The sequence below is a fragment of the Ovis canadensis genome, chromosome 21 (assembly GCF_042477335.2).
Source record: "Ovis canadensis isolate MfBH-ARS-UI-01 breed Bighorn chromosome 21, ARS-UI_OviCan_v2, whole genome shotgun sequence".
In the NCBI taxonomy this organism is placed as follows: domain Eukaryota; kingdom Metazoa; phylum Chordata; class Mammalia; order Artiodactyla; family Bovidae; genus Ovis; species Ovis canadensis.
This window is the reverse complement of record NC_091265.1, coordinates 61,578,658-61,600,638: the sequence shown is the minus strand read 5'-3', so window position 1 is coordinate 61,600,638 and position 21,981 is coordinate 61,578,658. Positions and strand designations below refer to the sequence as shown.

The 21,981-nt window shown below is 52.6% G+C and overlaps 2 protein-coding genes and 1 long non-coding RNA gene across 7 annotated transcripts; 1 reads left to right on the top strand and 2 right to left on the bottom strand.

Moving 5' to 3' along the window:
* Positions 1–381: 381 nt before the first annotated feature.
* Positions 382–7,594, bottom strand: AIP (aryl hydrocarbon receptor interacting protein). Of its 2 annotated transcripts, none has more exons than XM_069565114.1 (6): positions 6,356–7,594; positions 3,319–3,498; positions 1,808–1,996; positions 1,258–1,434; positions 1,014–1,155; positions 382–710 (listed from the first exon to the last, which is right to left on the bottom strand). In XM_069565114.1, exons 1-6 carry the CDS (start codon positions 6,452–6,454, stop codon positions 505–507), a joined length of 993 nt encoding a protein of 330 aa, XP_069421215.1. In that variant the 5' UTR covers positions 6,455–7,594; the 3' UTR covers positions 382–504. The 2 variants fall into 2 exon arrangements, with proteins under 2 accessions (XP_069421215.1, XP_069421216.1); XM_069565115.1 differs by having other exon boundaries at positions 1,022–1,155; positions 6,356–6,639.
* A 7,190-nt stretch (positions 7,595–14,784) lies between these two features.
* LOC138426515 (uncharacterized) lies at positions 14,785–17,777 on the bottom strand. The gene is made up of 2 exons (XR_011251662.1): positions 17,418–17,777; positions 14,785–15,709 (listed from the first exon to the last, which is right to left on the bottom strand). It is a non-coding gene; the product is annotated as an uncharacterized lncRNA (long non-coding RNA).
* On the top strand, positions 15,722–20,796 carry TMEM134 (transmembrane protein 134). 4 transcript variants are annotated; one of them, XM_069565116.1, is made up of 7 exons: positions 15,722–16,048; positions 16,965–17,029; positions 17,455–17,544; positions 17,703–17,779; positions 19,965–20,009; positions 20,216–20,269; positions 20,392–20,796. In XM_069565116.1, the coding sequence occupies exons 1-7, from the start codon at positions 15,875–15,877 to the stop codon at positions 20,472–20,474; spliced, it is 588 nt and encodes a 195-aa protein (XP_069421217.1). In that variant the 5' UTR covers positions 15,722–15,874; the 3' UTR covers positions 20,475–20,796. The 4 variants fall into 4 exon arrangements, with proteins under 4 accessions (XP_069421217.1, XP_069421220.1, XP_069421221.1 ...); XM_069565119.1 differs by lacking the exon at positions 17,703–17,779 and having other exon boundaries at positions 15,770–16,048; positions 16,965–17,040; XM_069565120.1 differs by lacking the exon at positions 16,965–17,029 and having other exon boundaries at positions 15,775–16,048.
* Positions 20,797–21,981: the final 1,185 nt, after the last annotated feature.

Here is a 21,981-nt window from a genome sequence, read left to right as displayed (position 1 = left end):
TGGCTTCTCACTGGAACCACTGCCTGCCTGAGCTGAGACCGTGAGATTGGGGGTTGGGAGGGGGGCGATGGGGAGGGCTGCGCTGGGAGCCCACCTCACCTGGGCACTAAGCCTCCTGGCTTGCAGTTGCTTCATCTCCCCCTTAAGACTGAGGGCTCCCAGGCACCTCGGCCCTGGCCGGCAAGAAACACTCCCCTTGTGACAGAGACCATCTTCGTTTCTCTGTCAGGCACACGGAGGCCCAAAGAGGTCTCAGAGCTGACAAACGGGGAGCTGGGATTAGAACCCAACTGTTTGCCTCCCCAAACCACCGAAGTACCAGGAAATGAGGGACAATGACCCCAGCTTTCCCAGTGGGTCAGCTCAGCAGGCCGAGAGAGAGACAGATAAATAAGGCCTTTATATACAGAGAAGCATTATATAGTGGGGGGTGGAGGGGGTGGGTGGGGTGGCAGCGTAGGCGGCGGCAGCAGCGGGCGGGGCAGCCGGGCCAGCGGGGCCCCATCAGTGGGAGAAGATGCCCCGGAAGCGGGCCTTGTCCTCCTCATCCTTCTGGCGGATCCGTGCCTCCAGGGCCCGCAGCTCACGGCTCACCACAGGCGCCAGGGCTGGGTCCAGCTGCAACACCTTGGCGAAGTCAGCCTGGGCCTCCTGGGTGTTCCACACTGCCGCGTGGGCCTTGCCGCGCTTGAAGTAGGCCTTGACATTGTCTGCAGGGGGCACCAGTGGGCGGCAAGCACACAAGGGCATGAGAAAGGGGCGCCAGCCAGCACCCCACCTTGACTGCTGGCACCAGGGGCCCGGCGAGGATGGAGCCCTCCTGCCCTGAGGATGCCAACCCCGCCCCCAAGCCCCATTCCTATCTCACTGGCACAGCACAGCCCACGGCCCCACTGGGTGGGAGCTACTGGGTCAGGCCCCCATGGGAGTTCAGAATGGGGGTGGTATTGAAGGCCCAGAGGTGATGGAGGAGGCTGCTGCCCGGCCCTGGCCACCCAGCACCCAGTGCTCACCATCGTACTTATTGAGGATGGAGGAGCAGTGACCCAGCACTTCATAATACTCCTCGGCCACCAGCTTGCACTGGCAGTAGTTGAGCAGCAGTGGGGTGATCTGCTGATCTAGCTGGATCCAGTCGGGCGACCCAGGCTGCTCCTGGGGGCACGGAGGCAGGGAGGGGGCAAAAGACGCTGAAACCTGGGCCCCCTGGGGCCCTCCTGACCCCTCCCCTCACCCACTGCAGCCTCCAGGCAGCACCTTCATCTGAAGGTTCTTGAGGCAGGCGATGGCATCATAGTACTTGGCAGCGGCCTCCTTCACGTGGCCCTCACGGTATAACCGGTTGCCCTCCTGGTGGATAACTGGCACTGCCTTTGCCTTCTCCTCATCCGTCATTGCCCACGGGTCCTGCTGGTACGTGCCAGGGTTCTCCACCTGCCGGGGCATAGGCCAGGTCAGGGCCCGGGGTCAGCCCCTGGGCTGGCTGGGCCTGGGACACCGGGTACCAGAAGCAGTCACTTCTTCATCCACTGACCATTCAGCAAACGTGTGCAGCATCTCCTGCGTGCCCAGCACTGTGCTGGGGTCCAGAAACAGAGCAGTGAGCAAGATGGCAAAAAGCCCTGTCTTGGCAGAGACCTGAGGGAGCAGGGAGGGGCCCCAGGAGGGAGGGCACTGCCAGGTGTCCTTATGCCTGTCCCACCCCAGCCCCTGAACAGTCAGGGAGGCCACCAGCTCTGGGCAGGCGGGCAGAGCCGGCACCCACTCTGAAGCTGGGCAGTAGGGGGTTGGCCTGGTGGTCCCTCACCTTCAGCATCTCGATGTCGAAGATGAGAGGCTGGGGGTTCTGCTGCAGGGCGTCCAGGTCGGCGTGGCCCAGGGAGTTGTGCTCGTGCATCTGGGCGATGCCACAGCAGTGCCGCTGGCCCTCCAGGGGGTCCTTGCCGGCTGCGATGTTGCGTAGACTCTTGGCCACCAGTGGGTACAGCACCACGTGCTGCAGAGGGTGAGTGGGCAGGGGGGCTCTGTCAGCACATGCTGGCTGGTCATAGGCTCAAGAGGCCCCGCTCCTTGCCCCATCACCATCTGAGAAAGGGCACTGAGGCCCAGGAGGACTTTTCCTTCCCGACTCCTCCGGCCTCCCAGCCTTCCATCACTTTCAGGCCAAACGCCCACGCTTCTCGCCCCACAACACACAAACACACACTCCCACTGCCGGCCTGTCTCCCAAGACCTGACAAACCCAGGGGAATTCTCACCTCTCACCTGTCTTCCTCCCAGGCTTGCAGCCCACAAGCTGGGCTCCTCATCATTCCGGGGGCCCTTCCATACTCTGTTCCCAGCATCTCTTCTCTCTGGCCCCACCCCCACCCCTTTCGGGGCCCATCTCTGAGTTGGGATTAGGGCAGCAACTTCAAAATCCTCACGGGGGACCCTCAGGCATTGGAGACCTAGCTTTTTTATGGTTGGTTTTTTTTTTTTTTTTTAGTGTTGGCCTACTTTAATTTTTTTAACTTCTTGGCCACGTGACATGTAGGATCATAGTTCCCCGACCAGGGATCCAACCCATGCCCCCTGCATTGGAAGTGCAGAGTATTAACCACTGATCACCAGGGAAGTCCCAGGGACCTAGATTTTGACCTTTCACTAGGGACACTTGCTGGGATGGCAGAAGCCAGACCATCCTCATGCCTAACCAGCTCTTCTCAATGACCCTGTCACTCGGGGCTGACTGCTCAGCTAATGTTCATCCAGTCAGCAGATATGTTCTGAGTCCTGGCTCTGGGCTGGCCCACACTAGGCACTTTCAAGGTAAACAGGCCTAATCCCTGCCCTGAAGTAGCCTAAATGCAGACAAAGGACCATATCCTGGCCATGCAGAGTATGAGAGGTGGAGAACCCAGAGGAGGGGTTCAAGTCAAGCACCAGTAGTCAGGGAAGGCTTCATGGGGGTGGTGACCCAGGAATTAGTTTGAAGTAGGAAGCAGGATGTTGGCTAAGGAGGAGATAGGAACACAGGGAGGTGAGTAGGAGGGAGACCCTGCAGGGGCCACGTGGGCATCTATGGCTTGTGCTTCAGCTTGACAGTGACCAGGAGCAGAGGGGATTGAAGCAAGGAGCTGTAGCGGTTATTGCACTTGATAGCCAGTTCCTGGCTGCAGTCTGGCTAAAGGAGAGGAAAAGGCAGACTAGGGGCCAGGAGGCCAGTGTCCTGGCGGTGCAGTGCCCTGGAGGGAGTCGGTGGTGGCCTGGCCAGGGCAGAGGATGGGGAATCGGGTGTGGCCAGACAGACGCAGGCAGGCGTGGGCCATGGGGTACCTTGACATCGCAGCAGAACTGGGCGATCTCGCCCTCCCGCATGGTGCGCACGATGGTCTCCCACACAGGCAGCTTGAACTTCTTGCCAATGATGAGCTCCATGGGCTTGCCGCGCACCCGGCTGTCGTCCAGCACGGCACCCTCCTCGTCACTGCGCAGAGTGCGGTAATGGAACGTGGCCTGCGGGCCGCAAATGGGATCAGACAAGGGCACGGCCTTCCCACAACCACAAGAACTAGGCCAGCTCACAGCCTGCAGGTGGCACAGGGACAGGGCTCATCCAGGGGTCACCACCTGACCTTTACCGCACCCCCAGGAGGGAAGGGGTCCAAGTCACATGACGAGTGGGTGGATGGGCTGGGACAAGAGCCCAAGGGGTCTAGCTTTAGTCATTCTTTCAACAAATATCGACAGAGGATGAGATGGTTGGATGGCATCACCGACTCAATGGACATGAGTTTGCACAAGCTCCAGGAGATGGTAAAGGACAGGGAAGCCAGGCGTGCTGCAGTCCATGGGGTCGCAAAGAGTTGGACATGACTTAGCCATTGAACAACAACTACATGCCTGAGCTCTATGCTAGGCCTGGCAGTTGACAAAACAGACAAAAGCCCCTGCCCCAGTGGAGCTCACAGGGAACTTCTACAGGAAAGAGACGGGCCTCAAACAAAACACGCTCTGTGATGTGGAGCGAAGTGCTATGGAACAGACATCTAAACGCAGCAGGGTAAGGCACAGCGAGTTCAGGGAGCCGGAGTCACTGAAGGAACTCCCTGGCAGTTCAGTGATTAGGAGATGACAGTTTCACTACTGGGGCTCAGGTTCAATCCCTGGTCAGGGAACTAGGATCCTGCAAGCAGCACTGTGTGGCCCCGCCCCCCTCCAAAAAAACAGAGAGAAAGCAAAGACTTGAAGGAGAAGCAAGCCAGACAGATGCTGAGGTAGGAAGGGGTGGGAAATTTCTTGGCCAAAGAACAGCAGGTGCAAAGGCCTTGCAGAGGGGCAGTGCGTGGTGTGTTCACAAAGCGGCAGGCCAGTGCAGCAGCAGCAGCAGACTGAACCAGGGGATGGCGTGGTACCTCACGGGGTCATCAGGTCAGCAGGGAGGGACCCCACAGAGCCTAAAGCCCATGGTGAGGACTTTGGTTTTTCACTCTCAAATGGAAGCCACCGGTTGGCTCCAAGCAGAGGAGGGACATTATCTGATGCTGGTTCTGCTGCTGCAGGGATGAGACAGGTGGGAGAGCCGGGAAGACAGAAGCAGGAGGCGAGTTAAGACGTTACTGGAATAACCCAGGGGAGAGACGAAGGTGGCCTGGACCACGGTGGGAGTGGTAGAAATGGTCAGATCCTGAGTGTATCTTGAGGATCTTCTGGGGGGAGTGTATGAGAGGAGGCATGGAGACTGGGAGGTTTTTGGCCTGAGCAACCAAAAGGCTGGAGGGGCCCTACCCTGAGATGAGAGGGTCGAGGGGAGCAGGTTAAGTTGCCAATGAGATGTCCAGGTGGAAACGGTGAGTAGGGAACTGGATATCAACTTTAAGGGGGAGGGAAGGCTAGACACAGACATTTGGGAGTGGTCCAGGCATGCGTGGAGAGTTTCTTAAAAGACACAAACCTGGATGAGATCATCTCAGGGTGAGTGAAGAGAAGTCTCGAGACTGAACCCTCCACAGGATATGGTTAGAGGAACCCACATTCTTTCCCACCCCTAGCCAGCCCTCTGAACTCTGTTTCCGCATCAGTAAAATGGAGTTAGCAACAGTACTCACCTTACCACATGAGAATGAAAGCAAATAAACCTGTGAAGCACTGAGCACCATGCTCTTGTGAACCCTCAATCAATGCCGGTGATTGTTTATTTTGGTTTAATTTATTTGTCCCTATTCTTTCAGTGTCATTGTTCACAGATCATTACTATTTTTGGTGTTTTCTCCAACTGGTGTCTGTTCCATCCAAGATCTCCCTTGCCAAGACCTTCAAGGCCACCACCACCCCCCTACCCCCGCCCCAGCCCATGGGGAACTTCATCCACATTCCTTCCCTCATCTCCAGAAGCATCCCTCTATGTATCACTGGTCACTAGGGGTACACAGCTCTGCCTCAGGGCCCTCCTGCGAGCCAGGCTAGGAGCTTCACCCTCACCATCTCTGCACAGCTCTTGTCAGCACAGTAGCTCTTACTTTGGGTGTCCCCAGCATGTCTCACATGTTCAGCTGTTCTAGTCGCTTCATTGTGTCGCTTCATTTTCAGGGCCAGGATCTTTACTCATTTGCTCAATATGCACGTCCTGAGTGACTGCTCTGCTGGGCACAGGGGCTGCCCCCAGGAAGCCCTTACTCTACAAACAAGTGGCAACTGGGAAAGGCCCTCCAGAAGAAGGAACTGCATGAGCAGGAGGTAAGCCTGGACACGTACATTATTAGGGTGGGGAGGGGTGGAAGAGGCTGGAGCTAGGGGCCTGGATGTGCAAAGGAGGAAGATGGGAGGCTCTTTATTTTTTAGCCCGACCCAATGCCACGAAGAGCAGTAGGAAAGCTGTCAAAAGGGTTCTCGTCTGGTAGACCCGACCTCCTGACCTGTTCTCTGGGTTTGCGCGTCCCAGGGCCTCAGTTTTCCCATCTAAGCAATGGGAGCTGGTCTACGTTTTCACAAGGCCCTACCATCCATAGAAGACCTTGAACCTTGCAATCCAGGGGCTCCTCCCAGAGCCCAGCTTTCTCATCTGGGGTCCTCTCCAGCGCTGCGTCTGGGCAAGCAATGGGGTCAACCCCCTCACCTCCCGCAAAATGTTTACTGATAACTGACGACCTCCCTGACCTATGTAGCCACTCGGCCAAGGCAGGGGGCGGAGCTCAAGCATCCGAATTCACCCTCTACTTAAATCCAGGCCAATCAGCGTCGAGCTCAGCATGTGAGCAGTAGGGGCACCGACCACTGCTGTCTGGGCATGCGCAATCTATCGCCTAAGGCCTCCTCCCGCCTCGCATGCGCACCACGCCACCGACGGATTAAGGGGAAGCGGGTCGACACGAACCTTGGTTCCATCCTGAAAGTCAGGGAGCGCTCCTCGGCCCTCCTGTATCACACGCTTTTGGATCCCGTCTTCCCGGAGTCTTGCGATGATATCCGCCATCCTCCTTCCCCGCTGCTCTCTTTCGGCAACTTCCGGACTCGCTCGGCAGCTTCCGGACCTGCTTCGGCAACTTCTAGAACTTCGGCAACTTCCGAGCTGGCGCCATTTTGGCTAAGGGCAGACGCCGAAAAGAGCCCGAACATAGAAACGGGCTGTGATTGGTTCTCTGCTCCGCGGCTGAGTGCGCGGGTCAGGCCAGGGGCCGGGCCTGAGACTGGCCAGGGGCGGGACCAGAGAGGCGGGGCGGGGCCGGGGGCGTCCCTAGGAACTGTGTCCTTGAACCGATTTGGTTTGGGCCGTCCCAAGTGGCCGTGTGCCACGCTATTTAAAGTTGTAAAAGTAGCACGACAGCACTACAGAAGTGGGGGGAGGGAAGGTCGGCATCCGTAAGGCCACCTCCTAAAACTATTTATGTGTATCCCTTTTTGTTTTTTCTTTTAGCTTGCCTAGCGCAATACTCGTTGTTTTCCATCCTGAATTTTTCTCATTAATCAGTCAATCTGGGTGTAAGAAGGAGGGGAAGGAGGGTTTCTGTATTCCCGTGGAAACTCTAAGCTCCCCAAGAGACTGACAGCCCAGTAGGTGCCCAGCGAATATTCGGGAATACAGGAATGATAGAAATGAGGCACTTCAGAGGCTAAAACATTTCTCTCCGCCTCTGGAAACTAGTCGTGAAGAATAGTTCTAAGCGTCTTCTCCCACTTTGGAGGTTTCAGTTCAGTTCAGTTCACTGGCTCAGTCATGTCCGACTCTGCGACCCCCATGGACTGCAGCACGTCAGGCTTGCCTGTCCATCACCAACTCCCAGAACTTACTCAAACTCATGTCCATTGTGTCAGTGATGCCATCCAACCATCTCATCTTCTGTCATCCTCTTCTCCTCTAGCCTTCAATCTTTCCCGCATCATGGTCTTTGCCAATGTGTCAGCTCTTTGCATCAGGTAGCCAAAGTGTTGGGGTTTCAGCTTCAGCATCAGTCCTTCCAAAGGCTATTCAGTACTGATTTCCTTTAGGGTGCACTGGTTGGATCTCCTTGCAGCCCAAGGTTTAGGTAACTGAATAAAGGGATGTCTTCAGGCCTGTGCACTGTCTGCACTCCATCTTCATAACTGGGAAGAATTACTGTCTGTCCCCTTTGCCCCACGTGCTGAGGGCTTCAGATATTTATGTTGGTTCATTTCCCCGAGAAGTCCCCTGAGAGAGGTGGAACCTCTGCAGCGAAAGGGAAACATGTTTTGTTTTTAGCTTTTGTTTTTTACTCACACGGGAAGTTTTACAGGCAAGTTCTGCCAAATTCTGAAGCAATGAGTTGTCTGTACTGTTACACAGATTGTTCCAGAAAATGGAAAAAGTGGGAAAGTCAACCAACATATTTTATGAGACTAGTTTAATCTTGATTCTGAAAAAGATACTTAAACCATAAGGCAAGACAAGTCTACATCAATTTTACTAATAAATATAGATATGAAGGATTCCCAGTTGGCGCAGGGGTAAAGAATCTGCCTGCCAATGCAGGAGACACAAGTGAGTCAGGTTTGATCCCTGGGTCGGGTAGCTCCCCAGGAGTAGGAAATTACAACCCTCTCCAGTATTCTTGCCTGGGAAATGGAGAGGAAATGGAGACTCCTCCTGGGAGAGGAGTCTGGAGGGCTACAGTTCTTGGGGTGGCAAAGAGTCTGACATGACTATGCGTGCATCCACACATACATAGATATGAAAAATCCTAAATGAATCCACTAGTATATATAACTTTCATGCATTGGAGAAGGCAATGGCAAATCCCAGAGACAGAGGAGCCGAGTGGGCTGCCGTCTATGGGGTCGCACAGAGTCGGACATGACTGAAGTGACAGCAGCAGCAGCAGAATATATAAAAACGCTCAGTGTGCTAAATGAGTGCCATTCACAAAAAGACAAATATTATTAATACATTATTCCATTTATATGAGGTACCTAGTCAGATTCACGGAGACAAAATTAAATGGTAGTTGAGTGGGGGGAGGGAAGGAATAAGGAGTTGTTTAATGGGTATGGTTTAGTTTTGCAAGATGAAAAGATCCTGGAGGTTGGTTATACAGCAATGTGAACATAGTTTTTTGTTGTTGTGTTTTTGCTTTTTTGCCACATGGCTTTCAGGATCTCAGTTTTCCAAACTGGGTTTGAACCCAGGCCGTGGCAACAAAAACCTAGAATGCTAACCGCTAGGCCGCTAGGGAATTCCTGTGAATATATTCGATAGCACCAGCGCACCACTACAAGCACTATTACAATATACAGCAAGGCTCTATATTGTCCCCCTGCTTATGTAACCTATATGCAGAGCACATCATGAGAAACGCTGGGCCGGATGAAGCTCAAGCTGGAATCAGGATTGCCAGCAGAAATATCAACAACCTCAGATACACAGATGACACCACCCTAATGGCAGAAAGTGAGGAGGAACTAAAGAGCCTCTTGATGAAGGTGAAAGAAAAGAGTGAGAAAGCTGGCTTAAAGCTCAACATTCAAAAAACGAAGATCATGGCATCCAGTCCGATCACTTCATGGCAAATAGATGGGGAAACAATGGAAACAGCGGCAGATTTTACTTTCTTGGGCTCCAAAATCACTGTGGATAGTGACTGCAGCCATGAAATTTAAGACACTTGCTGCTTGGAAGAAAAGCTATGAAACCTAGACAGTGTATTTAAAAGCAGAGACATCATTTTGCTGACAAAGGTCCTTATGGTCAAAGCTATGGTCTTTCCAGTAGTCATGTATGAATGTGAGAATTGGACCATAAAGAAGGCTGAGTATTGAAGAATTGATGCTTCCCAACTGTGGTGCTGGAGAAGACTCTTGAGAGTCCCTTGGACTTCAAGGAGATCAAACTAGTTAATCCTAAAGGAAATCAACCTTGAATATTCACTAGAAGGACTGATGCTGAAGCTGAAGCTTCAAAATACGCTGAAGCGGAAGCTTTGGCCACCTGATGTGAAGAGCTGACTCGCAGGAAAAGGCCCTGATGCTGGGAAAGATTGAGAGCAGAAGGAGAAGGGGGTGACAGAGAATGAGATGGTTGGATGGCATCATTGACTCAATGGACATGAGTTTGAGATATTGAAGGAAGCTCCTGGAGATATTGAAGGAAAGGGAAGCCTGGCCTGCTGCAGTCCATGGGGTCACAAAGAGCCGGACATGACTTAGCAACTGAACAACAAAGAATTACTGAACTTTGCACTTTAAAATGTTTAAGATAATAAATTTCATGTGTATTACCCACAATTAAAATTTTAAAATGCTTTCTCAAAAGAAAAAAAGGGGGGAGGGGGGACTTCCCAGTGGTTCAGTGGTTAAGAATCTGCCTTTCAATGCAGGGGAAGTGGATTCAATCCCTGGCTGGGCAACTAAGACCCCACATGCCACGGGAAACTGAGCCCGAACGCCGAAACTATTGAGCCTGTGTGCTTGGAGCCCACCTCAGCTAAGATCCCACACAGCCAAATAAATAACTTTTTAAAAACAGAAAAAAAAAAAGATCAAGTAGGGCTTATTCCAAGAATGTATGAATGGTTTAACATTAGAAACATCCATCACTGAACTTCCCTGGTGGTCCACTGGTTAAAGCCACACTTCTAGTGCAGGAGGCTCAGTTACTCCCTGGTTAGGGAACTAAGATCCCACATGCCACGTCCTTTAGCCAAAAAAAAAGAAATCCATAATTATAATTCATCAGATCAGTGAATTAAAGGAGAAAACTCATATATTTATTTCAAAATATACAGAAAAAGTATTTGATTAAATTTGCTTTGATGACTATGATAAAAACTCATAGGGGAAAAGAGAAACTTTATCAGAATGACACAAGCCATATGCAATTAATATGATGGATAAATACTCACATTCCCTTCAAGATCAGGAACAAAGTAAGGAATGCTCCCTATCAATGATGTTGTTTAGCAAAGTATTGGAAGTCCTGGCCAAAGCAATAAACCAAGAAAAAGAAATGAGTGATTATATCTACATAGAATATCCAACAGAATCTACAGATAATTTTAATAAATTAGAGTCAGCAATGTTACAAAATTAATACCGCTCTTAACATTATCAATCAGTTCAGTTCAGTCACTCAGTCAAGTCCAACTCTTTGCGACCCCATGAATCACAGCACGCCAGGCCTCCCTGTCCATCACCAACTCCCAGAGTTCACTCAAACTCATGTCCATTGAGTCGGTGATGCCATCCAGCCATCTCATCCTCTGTCATCCCCTTCTCCTCCTGCCCCCAATCCCTCCCAGCATCAGAGTCTTTTCCAATGAGTCAACTCTTCGCATGAGGTGGTCAAAGTATTGGAGTTTCAGCTTCAGCATCAGTCCTTCCAATGAACACCCAGGACTGATCTCCTTTAGGATGAATTGGTTGGACCTCCTTGCAGTCCAAGGGACTCTCAAGAGTCTTCTCCAACACCACAGTTCAAAAGCATCAGTTCTTCGGCGCTCAGCTTTCTTCACAGTCTAACTCTCACATCCATACATGACCACTGGAAAAACCATAGCCTTGACTAGTCGGACCTTTGTTGGCAAAGTAATATCTCTGCTTTTGAATATGCTATCTAGGTTGGTCACAACTTTCCTTCCAAGGAGTAAGCGTCTTTTAATTTCATGGCTGCAATCACCATCTGCAGTGATTTTGGAGCCCAAAAAATAAAGTCTGACACTGTTTCCACTGTTTCCCCTTCTATTTCCCCTGAAGTGACGGAACCGGATGCCATGATCTTCGTTTTCTGAATGTTGAGCTTTAAGCTAAAACTTAACTAAAAAAAGCTAAACTTTTTCACTCTCCACTTTCACTTTCATCAGGAGGCTTTTTAGTTCCTCTTCACTTTCTGCCATAAGGGTGGTGTCCTCTGTATATCTGAGGTGATTGATATTTCTCCCGGCAATCTTGATTCCAGCTTGTGTTTCTTCCAGTCCAGCGTTTCTCGTGATATACTCTGCATATAAGTTAAATAAGCAGGGTGACAATATACAGCCTTGACGTACTCCTTTTCCTGTTTGGAACCAGTCTGTTGTTCCATGTCCAGTTCTAACTGTTGCTTCCTGACCTGCATACAGATTTCTCAAGAGGCAGGTCAGGTGGTCTGGTATTCCCATCTCTTTCAGAATTTTCCACAGTTTATTGTGATCCACACAGTCAAGGGCTTGGCATAGTCAATAAAGCAGAAATAGATGTTTTTCTGGAACTCTCTTGCTTTTTTGATGATCCAGCGGATGTTGGCAATTTGATCTCTGGTTCCTCTGCCTTTTCTAAATCCAGCTTGAACATCTGGAAGTTCACAGTTCACGTACTGCTGAAGCCTAGCTTGGAGAATTTTGAGCATTACTTTACTCGCATGTGAGATGAGTGCAATTGTGCGGTAGTTTGAGCATTCTTTGGCATTGCCTTTCTTTGGCATTATCAATAACCCACCCAAAAATGTAGTAGAAAATAAACAGCAATACAAATCAGAAAGCATTTAGGAAATAACGCAGCCCAGAGCTTTTTGGAGAAAAAAAATTTTAAGAGCATAAAAGAAAATACAAATAACTGAAATGGCATACCTTGTTAATGACTAGAACAGCTTAACATTTAAAGCTGTGATTTCTTCTGAAATTAATCTAAAAATTAAGTGAAATCCCAGTGATAATTTGGAGGATATTTATAGAAGATTTTTGTAATACTTTTGTAGAAGAATAAAAGTTTGTGAAAAGCTAGATCAAATTTGAAAAAGCTGACCAAAGCAGGGGACTTTCCCTGCCATATTAAACTGCAGGGCAAACCATAGGAATAAAAAGCACATGGTACTGGCTGAGAATTAGTCAAGCGAACCAAAGGAACCAAAATCAGACCTTAAAATAGATATATATGTTAGCAACAACATACTTGATGTCTGATAAAAATGGCACCTTTCAGAAGGAGAAAGAACTGATGGTTTCAGTAGATAGTGCTGAGGAAACAAACTCACTGTACACTGAAATAAATCTGGATGTCTTCTTGTTCTACCCCGTGCAAAGATAGAAACTATAGGGTTAAGGATCTCATGAATTGCTTTAATCCTTAACGCTGATCAAGTATTGACACATGCCAGACACTGTGTTATGCTGCTGGTTGTGTACTAATTTAATCTTAAATTAATGTCCTGAGAAGGAAACACACTGTTATTAGCCCCATCTGACAATGAAGGAAACTGAGGCACAGAGAGGTCATGTAACTTGCCCAAAGCAAGGTCATGACCAGGGTACAGTGGGTCATGTAAGATCTAATCCCATTTTTGTTCAAAATTTTGATATTTTGTTCATCGTTCAAAAATTTTGATATTTTTACCTCCAATTTTATTTTTTTTTAAAAAATAATGCATTAAGGACTTCCCTCATGGTCCAGTGGTGAAGAATCTGCCTTGCAATCCAGGGGACAGGTTTGATCCCTGGTCAGGGAGCTAAGGTCCTACGTGCAGTTAAACCCGAGCTTCACAACTATTTGGCCCTGGATCTCTGGAGCCCACACACAGTGAAAAGATTCCACATCCCACAGTGAAGACCCTGTACGCACAACTGAGACATGAGACAGTTGAACAAACAAATATTTAAAAATAATGTATTAAAATATTGTTGATCTTGCTTACTGAGTTTTTTGGTGTCACCCAAGATGAGTGCCTCACTCCCCTCCACCTAGTCCTGACCCTCCGAGATCCCAGAGGTAGCCCAGAGAAGGCTGGAATTCCAGTGCGACAAACCTGATGGATTTGACTATACAAAAATGAGGATGGTTCTTTAAGGGCAACTTAGACAAAGTAAGGAGACAAAGACAAACAGGAAAGAGATATATGCAACAAAAACCAGCAAGGAATTAATAATTAGATATGTACAGACCTGCAACGCAGCAGGAAAAAGGCTTGAAACACAACAGGAAAAAATGGATGAAGGGTAGGGACAGACAATTCGCAGAAGAGGAACCACCATGAACTGACATGTGCCTGAAGAGCTGTTCAATTCTCCTGTTCCATTCATCCATGCTTCCATTGCAGGGGGCCTGGTCAGGGTACAAAGATCCCAGGTGCCTCTGGGTGCAGCTCCCTCAAAAAATCTAGCTTAATCGGCTATTACAAAGTTGGAATACTGAGGGCCTAGAGAAAACCGGAACCTGTATGGTGAGAGCGCAAATTTGCACAGCTGCTCAAGAGCCCATCCGTGATACTTTGTGAAGTCAGTGGTGCATGTACCCTATGGCCTGGGAGTTCTATTTCAAGAGGGGTTTTTCCACTCTTCATAAGAGGACATTGTGAAGATGTTTCCAACAGCGACTTATGTGATGGGGGCACTGAGGCCAAGCTATGCATATATCATTGAAGGCTGTGGTGGATAATAAAAGTGCTGGATGCTCAACATGGTATGCTGAATGCAGTTAGTAGAAGCAAAAAGGTGGAAGGTGGAAAACGTTAATGCTGAGTATAAAAACGTGAACAACAGAATGAGTATTATACACAATACTATGTAAATTGCAAACACACCCGTGTAGGAGCCAACGCCACGTGGAGCAGAGGCCCAGGCAGGATTCAAAGCAGCGGACTGAGCACACTGATGTGGGGGTCCCAAGGAAGGCAGGAGGGAAAACAGGAGCGAAGGAAGGAAAACAACTCAAGACGAGTTCAATACTTCGTAACGCAAGACGGGCCTTGTTCATAGTGATGGTGTGTCACAAACCGTGCAGGATTGACTCAGCTCTGTACACGGAGTCACAGGATGAACGAGGGTGGGTGGATGGAGGAGCATGAGCCCCCCTAGCCTGCATTCGAATCCCACTCCTACTACTCGCAAGCATGTGGGAACTGGGGGTGAAGCCCTCGTTCATGTTGTCCACAAATATTTATTGAGGATCTGTTCAGTGCCAAACACTGTTCTGGGCACAGTGGACACAGTGTTGAATAAGACAGTGTCAAACAACATAATTTCAGGTAAGTGCTGTGTGATATGAAACTGGCTTTAGATTGCATAGTTGGCCACGGCTTCTCTGAGAGGCGACATTAGAGCAGAGACACACATGATGAAAAAAATCCCCCCACCCCCACCCCGGTGAAAGAGCAAGGTTAAGTGCTTTCCTGGCATAGAAAAAAGCGTGTGCAAAGGCCCTGAGGTGGAAGGAGCTTGGCCTGTGTGGCTGAATGAGGTGAAAGAGGGGCAGAGGGGGACTTGATGAGATTGGGAGAGATAGGCAGCAACCGTTCAGAGCTCTGTGTGGGCTTTAGTCAAGAGTTCAGGTATTATTCTAATCACAGTGGAAAACCAAGGGATGGCAGAGGAGTGACTTGACAGCATATTTAAAAAACAAAAAAGTTTTATTGAAGACTAACACAGAAAAGGACCAGATATGTTTTAAAAGACCACTTTGCCTGCTGCGTGGAAGCCAGTGCAAGCCACATAAGCTCTCTTTTCCCACATCGGCACCTAGACAGCATATTAAAAAGCAGAGACATTACTTTGCCGACAAAACTCCATCTAGTCAAAGCTATGGTTTTTCCTGTAGTCATGTATGGATGTGAGAGTTGGACTATAAAGCAAGCTGAGTGCTGAAGAATTGATGCTTTTGAACTGTGGTGCTGGAGAAGACTCTTGAGAGAGTCCCTTGGACTGCAAGGAGGTCCAACCAGTCCATCCTAAAGGAAATCAGCCCTGAATATTCATTGGAAGGACTGATGCTGAAGTTGAAACTCCAATACTCTGGCCACCTGATGCGAAGAACTGATTCATTTGAAAGGACCCTGATGCTGGGAGAGATTGACGGCAGGAGGAGAAGGGGACGACAGAGGATGAAATGGTTGGATGGCATCAGCGACACGATGGACATGAGTTTTAGTAAGATCCGGGAGTTGGTGATGGACAGGGAGGCCTGGCGTGCCGCAGTCCATGGGATCACAAAGAGTCAGACACGACTGAGCGACTGGACTGAACTGAACTGCACGGTGGTGACAATCCCTCTCCCGAGCAGGACCGTGGTGAGTAAGGGTGGGAAAACAGTCCTCAGGAGTCTCCTCGGCACTCAAGGAGAGGGCTGGGATGCAGACGGCTCTGTCTCAGGCTTAGAAGGCTGGCGCGTGGCAGCCCCTCCAAGACCCTCGTATACACCCAGGGATTGCTTCCGAGAGTGGTGTTTGGGGCGGCCGCTAGGCGGCGCGGCGAGCCCAGCTCGTTCCGGACGAGGGCCCAGTCCATCGGTCTGCTCGGCGCTCGGCAGCTCTGGCCTGCTGAAGGCGGACGGGGGCGGGGCCGTCATGTGAGGGCGGGGCCTCGGCCAGGGCCCCAGACCGTCGAGCAACCTAGACGACGGCACGGGGGCGGGGCCTGCGCGCGGGGGCGGGGCCTGCGGGCGCAGAAGGCGACCGCGCAGCGCGCCTGAGCGGGCCGGGGCCATGAGTGCCTCCCGGCCCCAGTTCAGCATCGATGACGCCTTCGAGCTGTCCTTGGAGGACGCGGGCCCTGGGCTCGAGCCCAGCGGGGTCGCCCGCTTCGGGCCGCTGCACTTCGAGCGCCGGGCCCGGTTCGAGGTGGCCGACGAGGACAAGCAGTCCCGGCTGCGCTACCAGGTGAATCGCCCGGCCCACCTCACCCAGCCCTCGCCTGAGTCTGGGCGGACCCCAGGCCGGACCCCGGAGAACCCCAACTCGAGGATCTGCCTAGAGGCCTCGGCCAGAGCGGGAGACCGCCCACGGGAGGTGGCCGCTGGTCCAAATTCCTGCCCAGACCCTCTCCGCTCTGATTTCAGCCCCCAGCCACTATTGGAGAGCTCACACCTAGGAGCTCGCCCCACCCCAGCTGGAGACCCCAACCTTGAGTCCCCATTCATCCTGGCTACTGACCCTCCCTCTCCTTACCCCATAGGGATGGGGAACTCTTCTGTACTTGAACCAAACTTTGTCCTACTCAGAAGCAGCCCTGAGAGCCCCAGGCCAGATAATCCAACGGGAACCAGCACCCCCTGTTCTGTTCTGGAAGTCCCCACCCCATCCTTTCCTCCAGAGCTGAAGGCCCTGACTCACACGATGAGTGAGTCCTTGCCTGTGCCATGGCTCCCACTAAACTGGAAATCCCCCTTTTTCCAGAGGACCTCCACCATCTCTAGACTCCTTGTCTTGGGAACCTGAACAAGATTCCTGTTCCCCAAACCTAGAAAGGATTGGCCTGTCCTTCCCTGGCCTCCCAAATCCAGGGCCTCCATACTGGGCCCCCGAAATACCATCCTGACACCTCCCCCCTGACCCCCAAAGCTTGGGAGATCTCCTGGCCCCTGCTGGCTCCTCCTGCCAAAGCCCCCAGCACATACTCCTACCTGGGTTTCAGTTTCTGTGAATCACCAAACCCGTTTGGCGGGGAGGGCGGAGGGAGCAGCTGTCAGGCGGCCAGGCAAACAGCTGTGTGGGCTCCCTTTCTTCCTCTCCACCAGAGGGGAGTGAGGAAGGGCCTGAGCCCAGTAACCCCTCTGAGCCCTGTGTTCTGGAATAGAATCTGGAGAACGATGAGGATGGAGCCCAGGCCTCTCCGGAGCCAGATGGGGGAGTCAGCACCAGGTCAGGGCCAGGTGGGGACCCACCCCGTACTCGTAGCCCCATGCTTCTGGCTCCCGTCCCCAGGCCCTGCTCAGTCGTGCACCTCACCTCGCTCAGCTCTCTCATGTCCTGTCCTAAAGAGACCCCTGCGTGGGGTCCCTGTCCTGCACCCTACCCTAGTGCCAACCTTGCCCGCCCACCTCACCAGGCTCTTTATCCTGCAGAAACCCCCGGCCTGGGCTGCCCCTGTCTTCTCACAGGTGACTTGTCCTGCAGAAACCCCCAGCCCTTGAATTCCTCTTCACCCTGGTGCTCTCTCAGTGTCCCTTCTGGAGGAACACCCGGCCCCAGTCTCCACACTATCCCCCACAACGTTATGATTCCTGTCCCAAAGGGTCCCTTTCCTTACCTCCCCTGTCCCCTCACTGGGCCCACTTGTCCTGTAGGGATTCTGGCCGAACATCCATCCGCAGCTCCCAATGGTCCTTTAGCAGCATCAGCAGCAGCACTCAGCGCTCCTACAATGCGTGCTGCAGGTGAGACTCTGCCCTGATCCCACCACCAGTGGCCCCTGCCCCCACACAGGCAGCGCCGGCTACTCCCCCGCGGTCCTCCGGGCAGGGGAGGGTGCACACCGGAGGAGGTGGGCCTCCTGTCACCATGTCCACACTCTTCTTGCTCTGCTGCCATCCAGCTGGACTCAGCACCCTTTGATCCAGAAGAACCACCGGGTAGTGCTGGCCTCCTTCCTGCTTCTCCTGCTGGGGCTGGGTGAGTGCCCTGCCTACCCCCATCAGGGCTCCACCCTCCTTTTGCTCAGGTTCTGCACCCCTCGTGAACCACCCAGCACCCTGAGGAGGCAGCTGGCTGGCATGACCCCACCCCCATTTTACAGATGAGGAAGCTGAGGCCTTGGGAGGGGCAGGTGCAGCCTCCTGGTCACACAGCCAAGAAATCACACATAGTTGAAAATGGAACCTGGTTCCATGCTCCAAACTTTTCCTTTTTTTTTTTTTTTCAGTCTGTTTAATCCATTAGGGAAGAGAAAGTAACAGCTACTATTTATTCTGTGTCTACTTTGAACCAGGTGCAGGGCAGGCTTCCTTACCGAGGTCACACAGCAAGTGAGAGGTAGGGCCACGACTCAGAACCTAAATGTAGGGGCAGGTGAGCAAGGATACGCCTGGCCCAGTGGCCAGGACTGCGGACTACCCTGCCAGCCCAATCCACAGGGTACCTGTCAGTTCCCTTCCTCTGGAGTCTGAGAGCTGACAAGGACCTCTCCCCTGCACCCATTACTCAGATGGGGAAACTGAGGCCCAGAGCAGGGAGAAACCAGAGCCAGATGTTTTGACTTCTTTTCTCCTCATTCTGTGGGGCTGAGCAATCAGGGTCCCCGTGAAAGAATCTAGGGTTGGGATCAAGAGGAGCCCATAACGTGGGCCCAACTGTGGCAGCCGCTCTCTGTCCTCCAGGAAGGTCAGAGCACCCTAGCAGGAAAGCTGGGCAGCATCCTTGTTTCAGCTCTGGGTGAGTGCAGGGGAGGGAGCTGCCACCTTCCCAACACTTGCAAGTCACACTGGCTACCTGCCTTACCTCATTTTATCCTCATCACCCAACAGGGCAAACATTATTACTATCCCAGTTCAAAAATAAGGACACAGGTGAAAGGTCACAGCTGGGAGGTAGATGAGCTGGGATTTAAACCCACATAAGTGACATTGCCAGGCCTGTGGGCCGCCAGAACCCATAAATTAGAAAGAGGAATTAGAAAAAGATGCCTCTTCTGAGTGGGCAGAGCCCACAGCCATGAGCCAGGACACTGAGAGTGAGTTTCAGCCGCATCTCGTCCTTTTTGAGGTGTTCTGTGCAGGACACAAACCACACAGCAGTCCATGGTGGTCCTTCAAGCCTCTGCTGTACCCCTCCCATTTTCAGGGATGCAGAGCCCAGCTCCCCATCTCCGTGCCTATCCCATCCTATAACTGGGGACCCCGGACTCTCAGCATCTGAAAAATTGATCCAGCCGTGATCTCAGCTTCCCCAGTGCCCACTGTCATTAACCAAAGTCCACATCCCTCTCCAGGGCCTACAGGCCCTGCCAAACTCCTGAAACCTGGACCCTGCCTCTCCAGTCTCCCCAAAAGCTGGAAGTGCCTGGAAAGTTCCTCCAGACTCTGGGCCTTTGCCAGGCTGTTCCCCCATCTGGAACATTGCTCTCCCTTTCTGCGTGTGGGATGCCCAGAACAAAGCCTCTTAAGTCAGATTACCTCCACCTTCCCAATAACAGCCAGGGACAAGTTCCTCCGCCCCACCCCCCCCAAACTCTGTGCCTCAGTTTCCTCTTCTTCGCAATGGGGACGATAATACCTATCTCATTCAATCAAGGTGACAATTAAATAAGGCACTGCATGTAACACCGTTAGCCCAGTGCCTGGTATCACCAGGTAAAAGATGACTAAATGGTGACTGCTACTGCTACCCCTGCTCAGCTTAGATGCCACTGCCTCCAAGGAGCCCTCTCTGATTCCCCAGGCTCCTGAGCTGCCTGATCACAGGGGTTGTAGCTTGGAGGTTCTTGTTGGTTGCTCCACTCTGGAAGGGCCTGGAGGCAGAGACCTCATCTGCCATTCCCGATGGGATTCCCAGTATCAGGCACTCAGCAGTTAAATTCCATAAGTGTTTGCTGACTGACTAAAGGAGCCACACCAAGGAGCAGACAAAAATGTCCTTTCACGGACATTTCCCAGGGCCTGCCAGGTGTCCTGCCCTGAAAACACAGCTTGGTGAGCTTCCCCTGGAGGTTCTCTACCCAGGGGGCCTTCAGCTTAGGTGCGGGACACCATTCCTCAGACCTAAGCCTTGTGGGAGATTGCGGGTGGAGGTCCCCACCTTGCCACCAGCTTCTGCCTCCTGTGGCGCCTGCCCTCACCCTCGCGCCTCCATTTGTGTGCAGTGCTGATCCTGACCGGCGTGGGACTGGAGGTGGCCCCCTCGCCAGGTGAGCGGCCCCTCCGACCCCCGCAGGCAGCGCTCACTCCCCTCCTGCGCCCAGGGGTCCTTGGCAAGCCCTTCCACTTCCTCCAGCGGTCAGCACCCTCCCGGCAGGAAACGGCCCCTGTGACCTCGGAGAGGGAGACTTGCCCAAGCACTGAGCCAGCCCGGGAGCCTCCCTGCCCAGACCCGACCCCTCCTCCCCTCCCGCAGGTGTCTCCAGCGCCATCTTCTTTGTGCCGGGCTTCCTGTTGCTGGTCCCAGGAGGTGCGAGTGGGCGGTGGGCAAGGGCGGGATAGGGGCGGGGCGAGGCGGGGCGGGGCCCTGGGCAGGCTGTGGACGGGCCGGGCCGTGGGCGGGGCCCGCCACTGACAGGCCCCGCCCTGCAGTCTACCACGTGATCTTCATCTACTGCGCCGTCAAGGGTCACCGGGGCTTCCAGTTCTTCTACCTGCCCTACTTCGAGAAGTGAGCAACCGGCGGTAGACGGCGGGATCCAGCGTCAGCGCCGAGAGGCCCCAGTGTGTGCGGCCTCCTCGCATCCCTAGAGGGGCACTCCCGGCGTCTGCGCCCGGCTTCGGTTCCCTCATCTCGAGGGAAAAGCCCCGCCGGGACCCGCAAGCCCCCTAGTCCTCTCGGGAGTTTGCTCAGGAAGTTTGGGGCATGTGGGTCTCGGGCCACTACCTGAGCCTGGGAAAGTCGCCCCTTCCCTCTCTGTGCCTTAACTTATTCTCGGGCCCTGGGGTTGCTGGGTTGGTGATATTTTGTGCTAATAAAAGCGGTGCTTAATTTCAGCCCACAGTTGGCTTTTTGCTTGCCACCAGCCCACCGGGCTGGCCACAGCCTCCTCCAGAAAGGCCAAGAGAAGGACGGACCATGGGCTTGAAGGGCTCTGAGCCTGTTCCTCCCTATGGTACACATACAGCTCTGACGCTCCGAGACTTGCCCAAGGTCACACAGCTCGTTAGCAGCAAAGCTGGGCCTGAGCTCTTCTGCCCTGCAAGCCTGGTGAAGGCTCTCCCCGCCCTTAGCTGAGTTGGTCCTGCTGGGTCTCCACTCAGAGGGGCAGCACTGGTGCCTTCCTCATCCCCCCCACCCCCTCCCCCCAGCCCTGGCCAGGGGCAATCTGGTGACGCAGGCCTGGGGCCTGGAGGCTGGTATCCTGGTTCCAGCCTGGCTCTGGGGCCCTGGGCTGCCACGGCCAGCTCCTAATGTGGGCCACCAGGAGGAGCTGCCCAGACTCCTCCACCCACTGCCCTACTTCCCAGGCCCAGGGGTTGGGAAAAGCAGGGGCAAAGGACATAGGAAGCAGGGCCCGTATGACAGAAAGCCTCAATGATCAGACTCTTAGAATTACAGAACATTGGAAACAGACCATGGCAGAATTCTGGAAGGACCAAGCATCTCTGGATCTCAATAACCAGGAAACAATCTGAGCACCCTGAAATCTGAGCTCATAATAGCTGCCATTTATCAAACTCTTAAGAAGGCACCAGGTTGTGTGCTAAGCACTTAACACAGGTTATTTCTGGTCATCCTCCAAGAAAACTGAGGCCCAGAGAGACTGGGTCAGCCAAGGGCAGAGTTAGGAACATAACCCAGGGCTTCTGTGACTTGAGCGGGTGGGGTGTCAGCAAGCCGGTATGGTCCCCAGCTAACCAACTGGCCGAATGAGTGTGGGCCAAGTAGACCCTGTTCGTATTATGTGTTCACAGTCTTCCACCCCCAGTAAAACATGAGTGCCATAAGATGGTGTTTGGTCTGATGTGGCCTCTACTGTGTTTGCAGCAGCCAGGATGGTACCTTTAGATTTCTGTGATTTTGTTGAATGAACACCAAGGCCCCTGCTCTCACACCTGATCTGGCCAACCCAGACTTCCCACTCTCAGCCACCAATCAAGGCACTTTAAGGGGCACCAGTTAGATGCAGGAACTCCTAAATGAGTGATTCTCAAGTTAGCTGGAGGAAAAGGACCAGT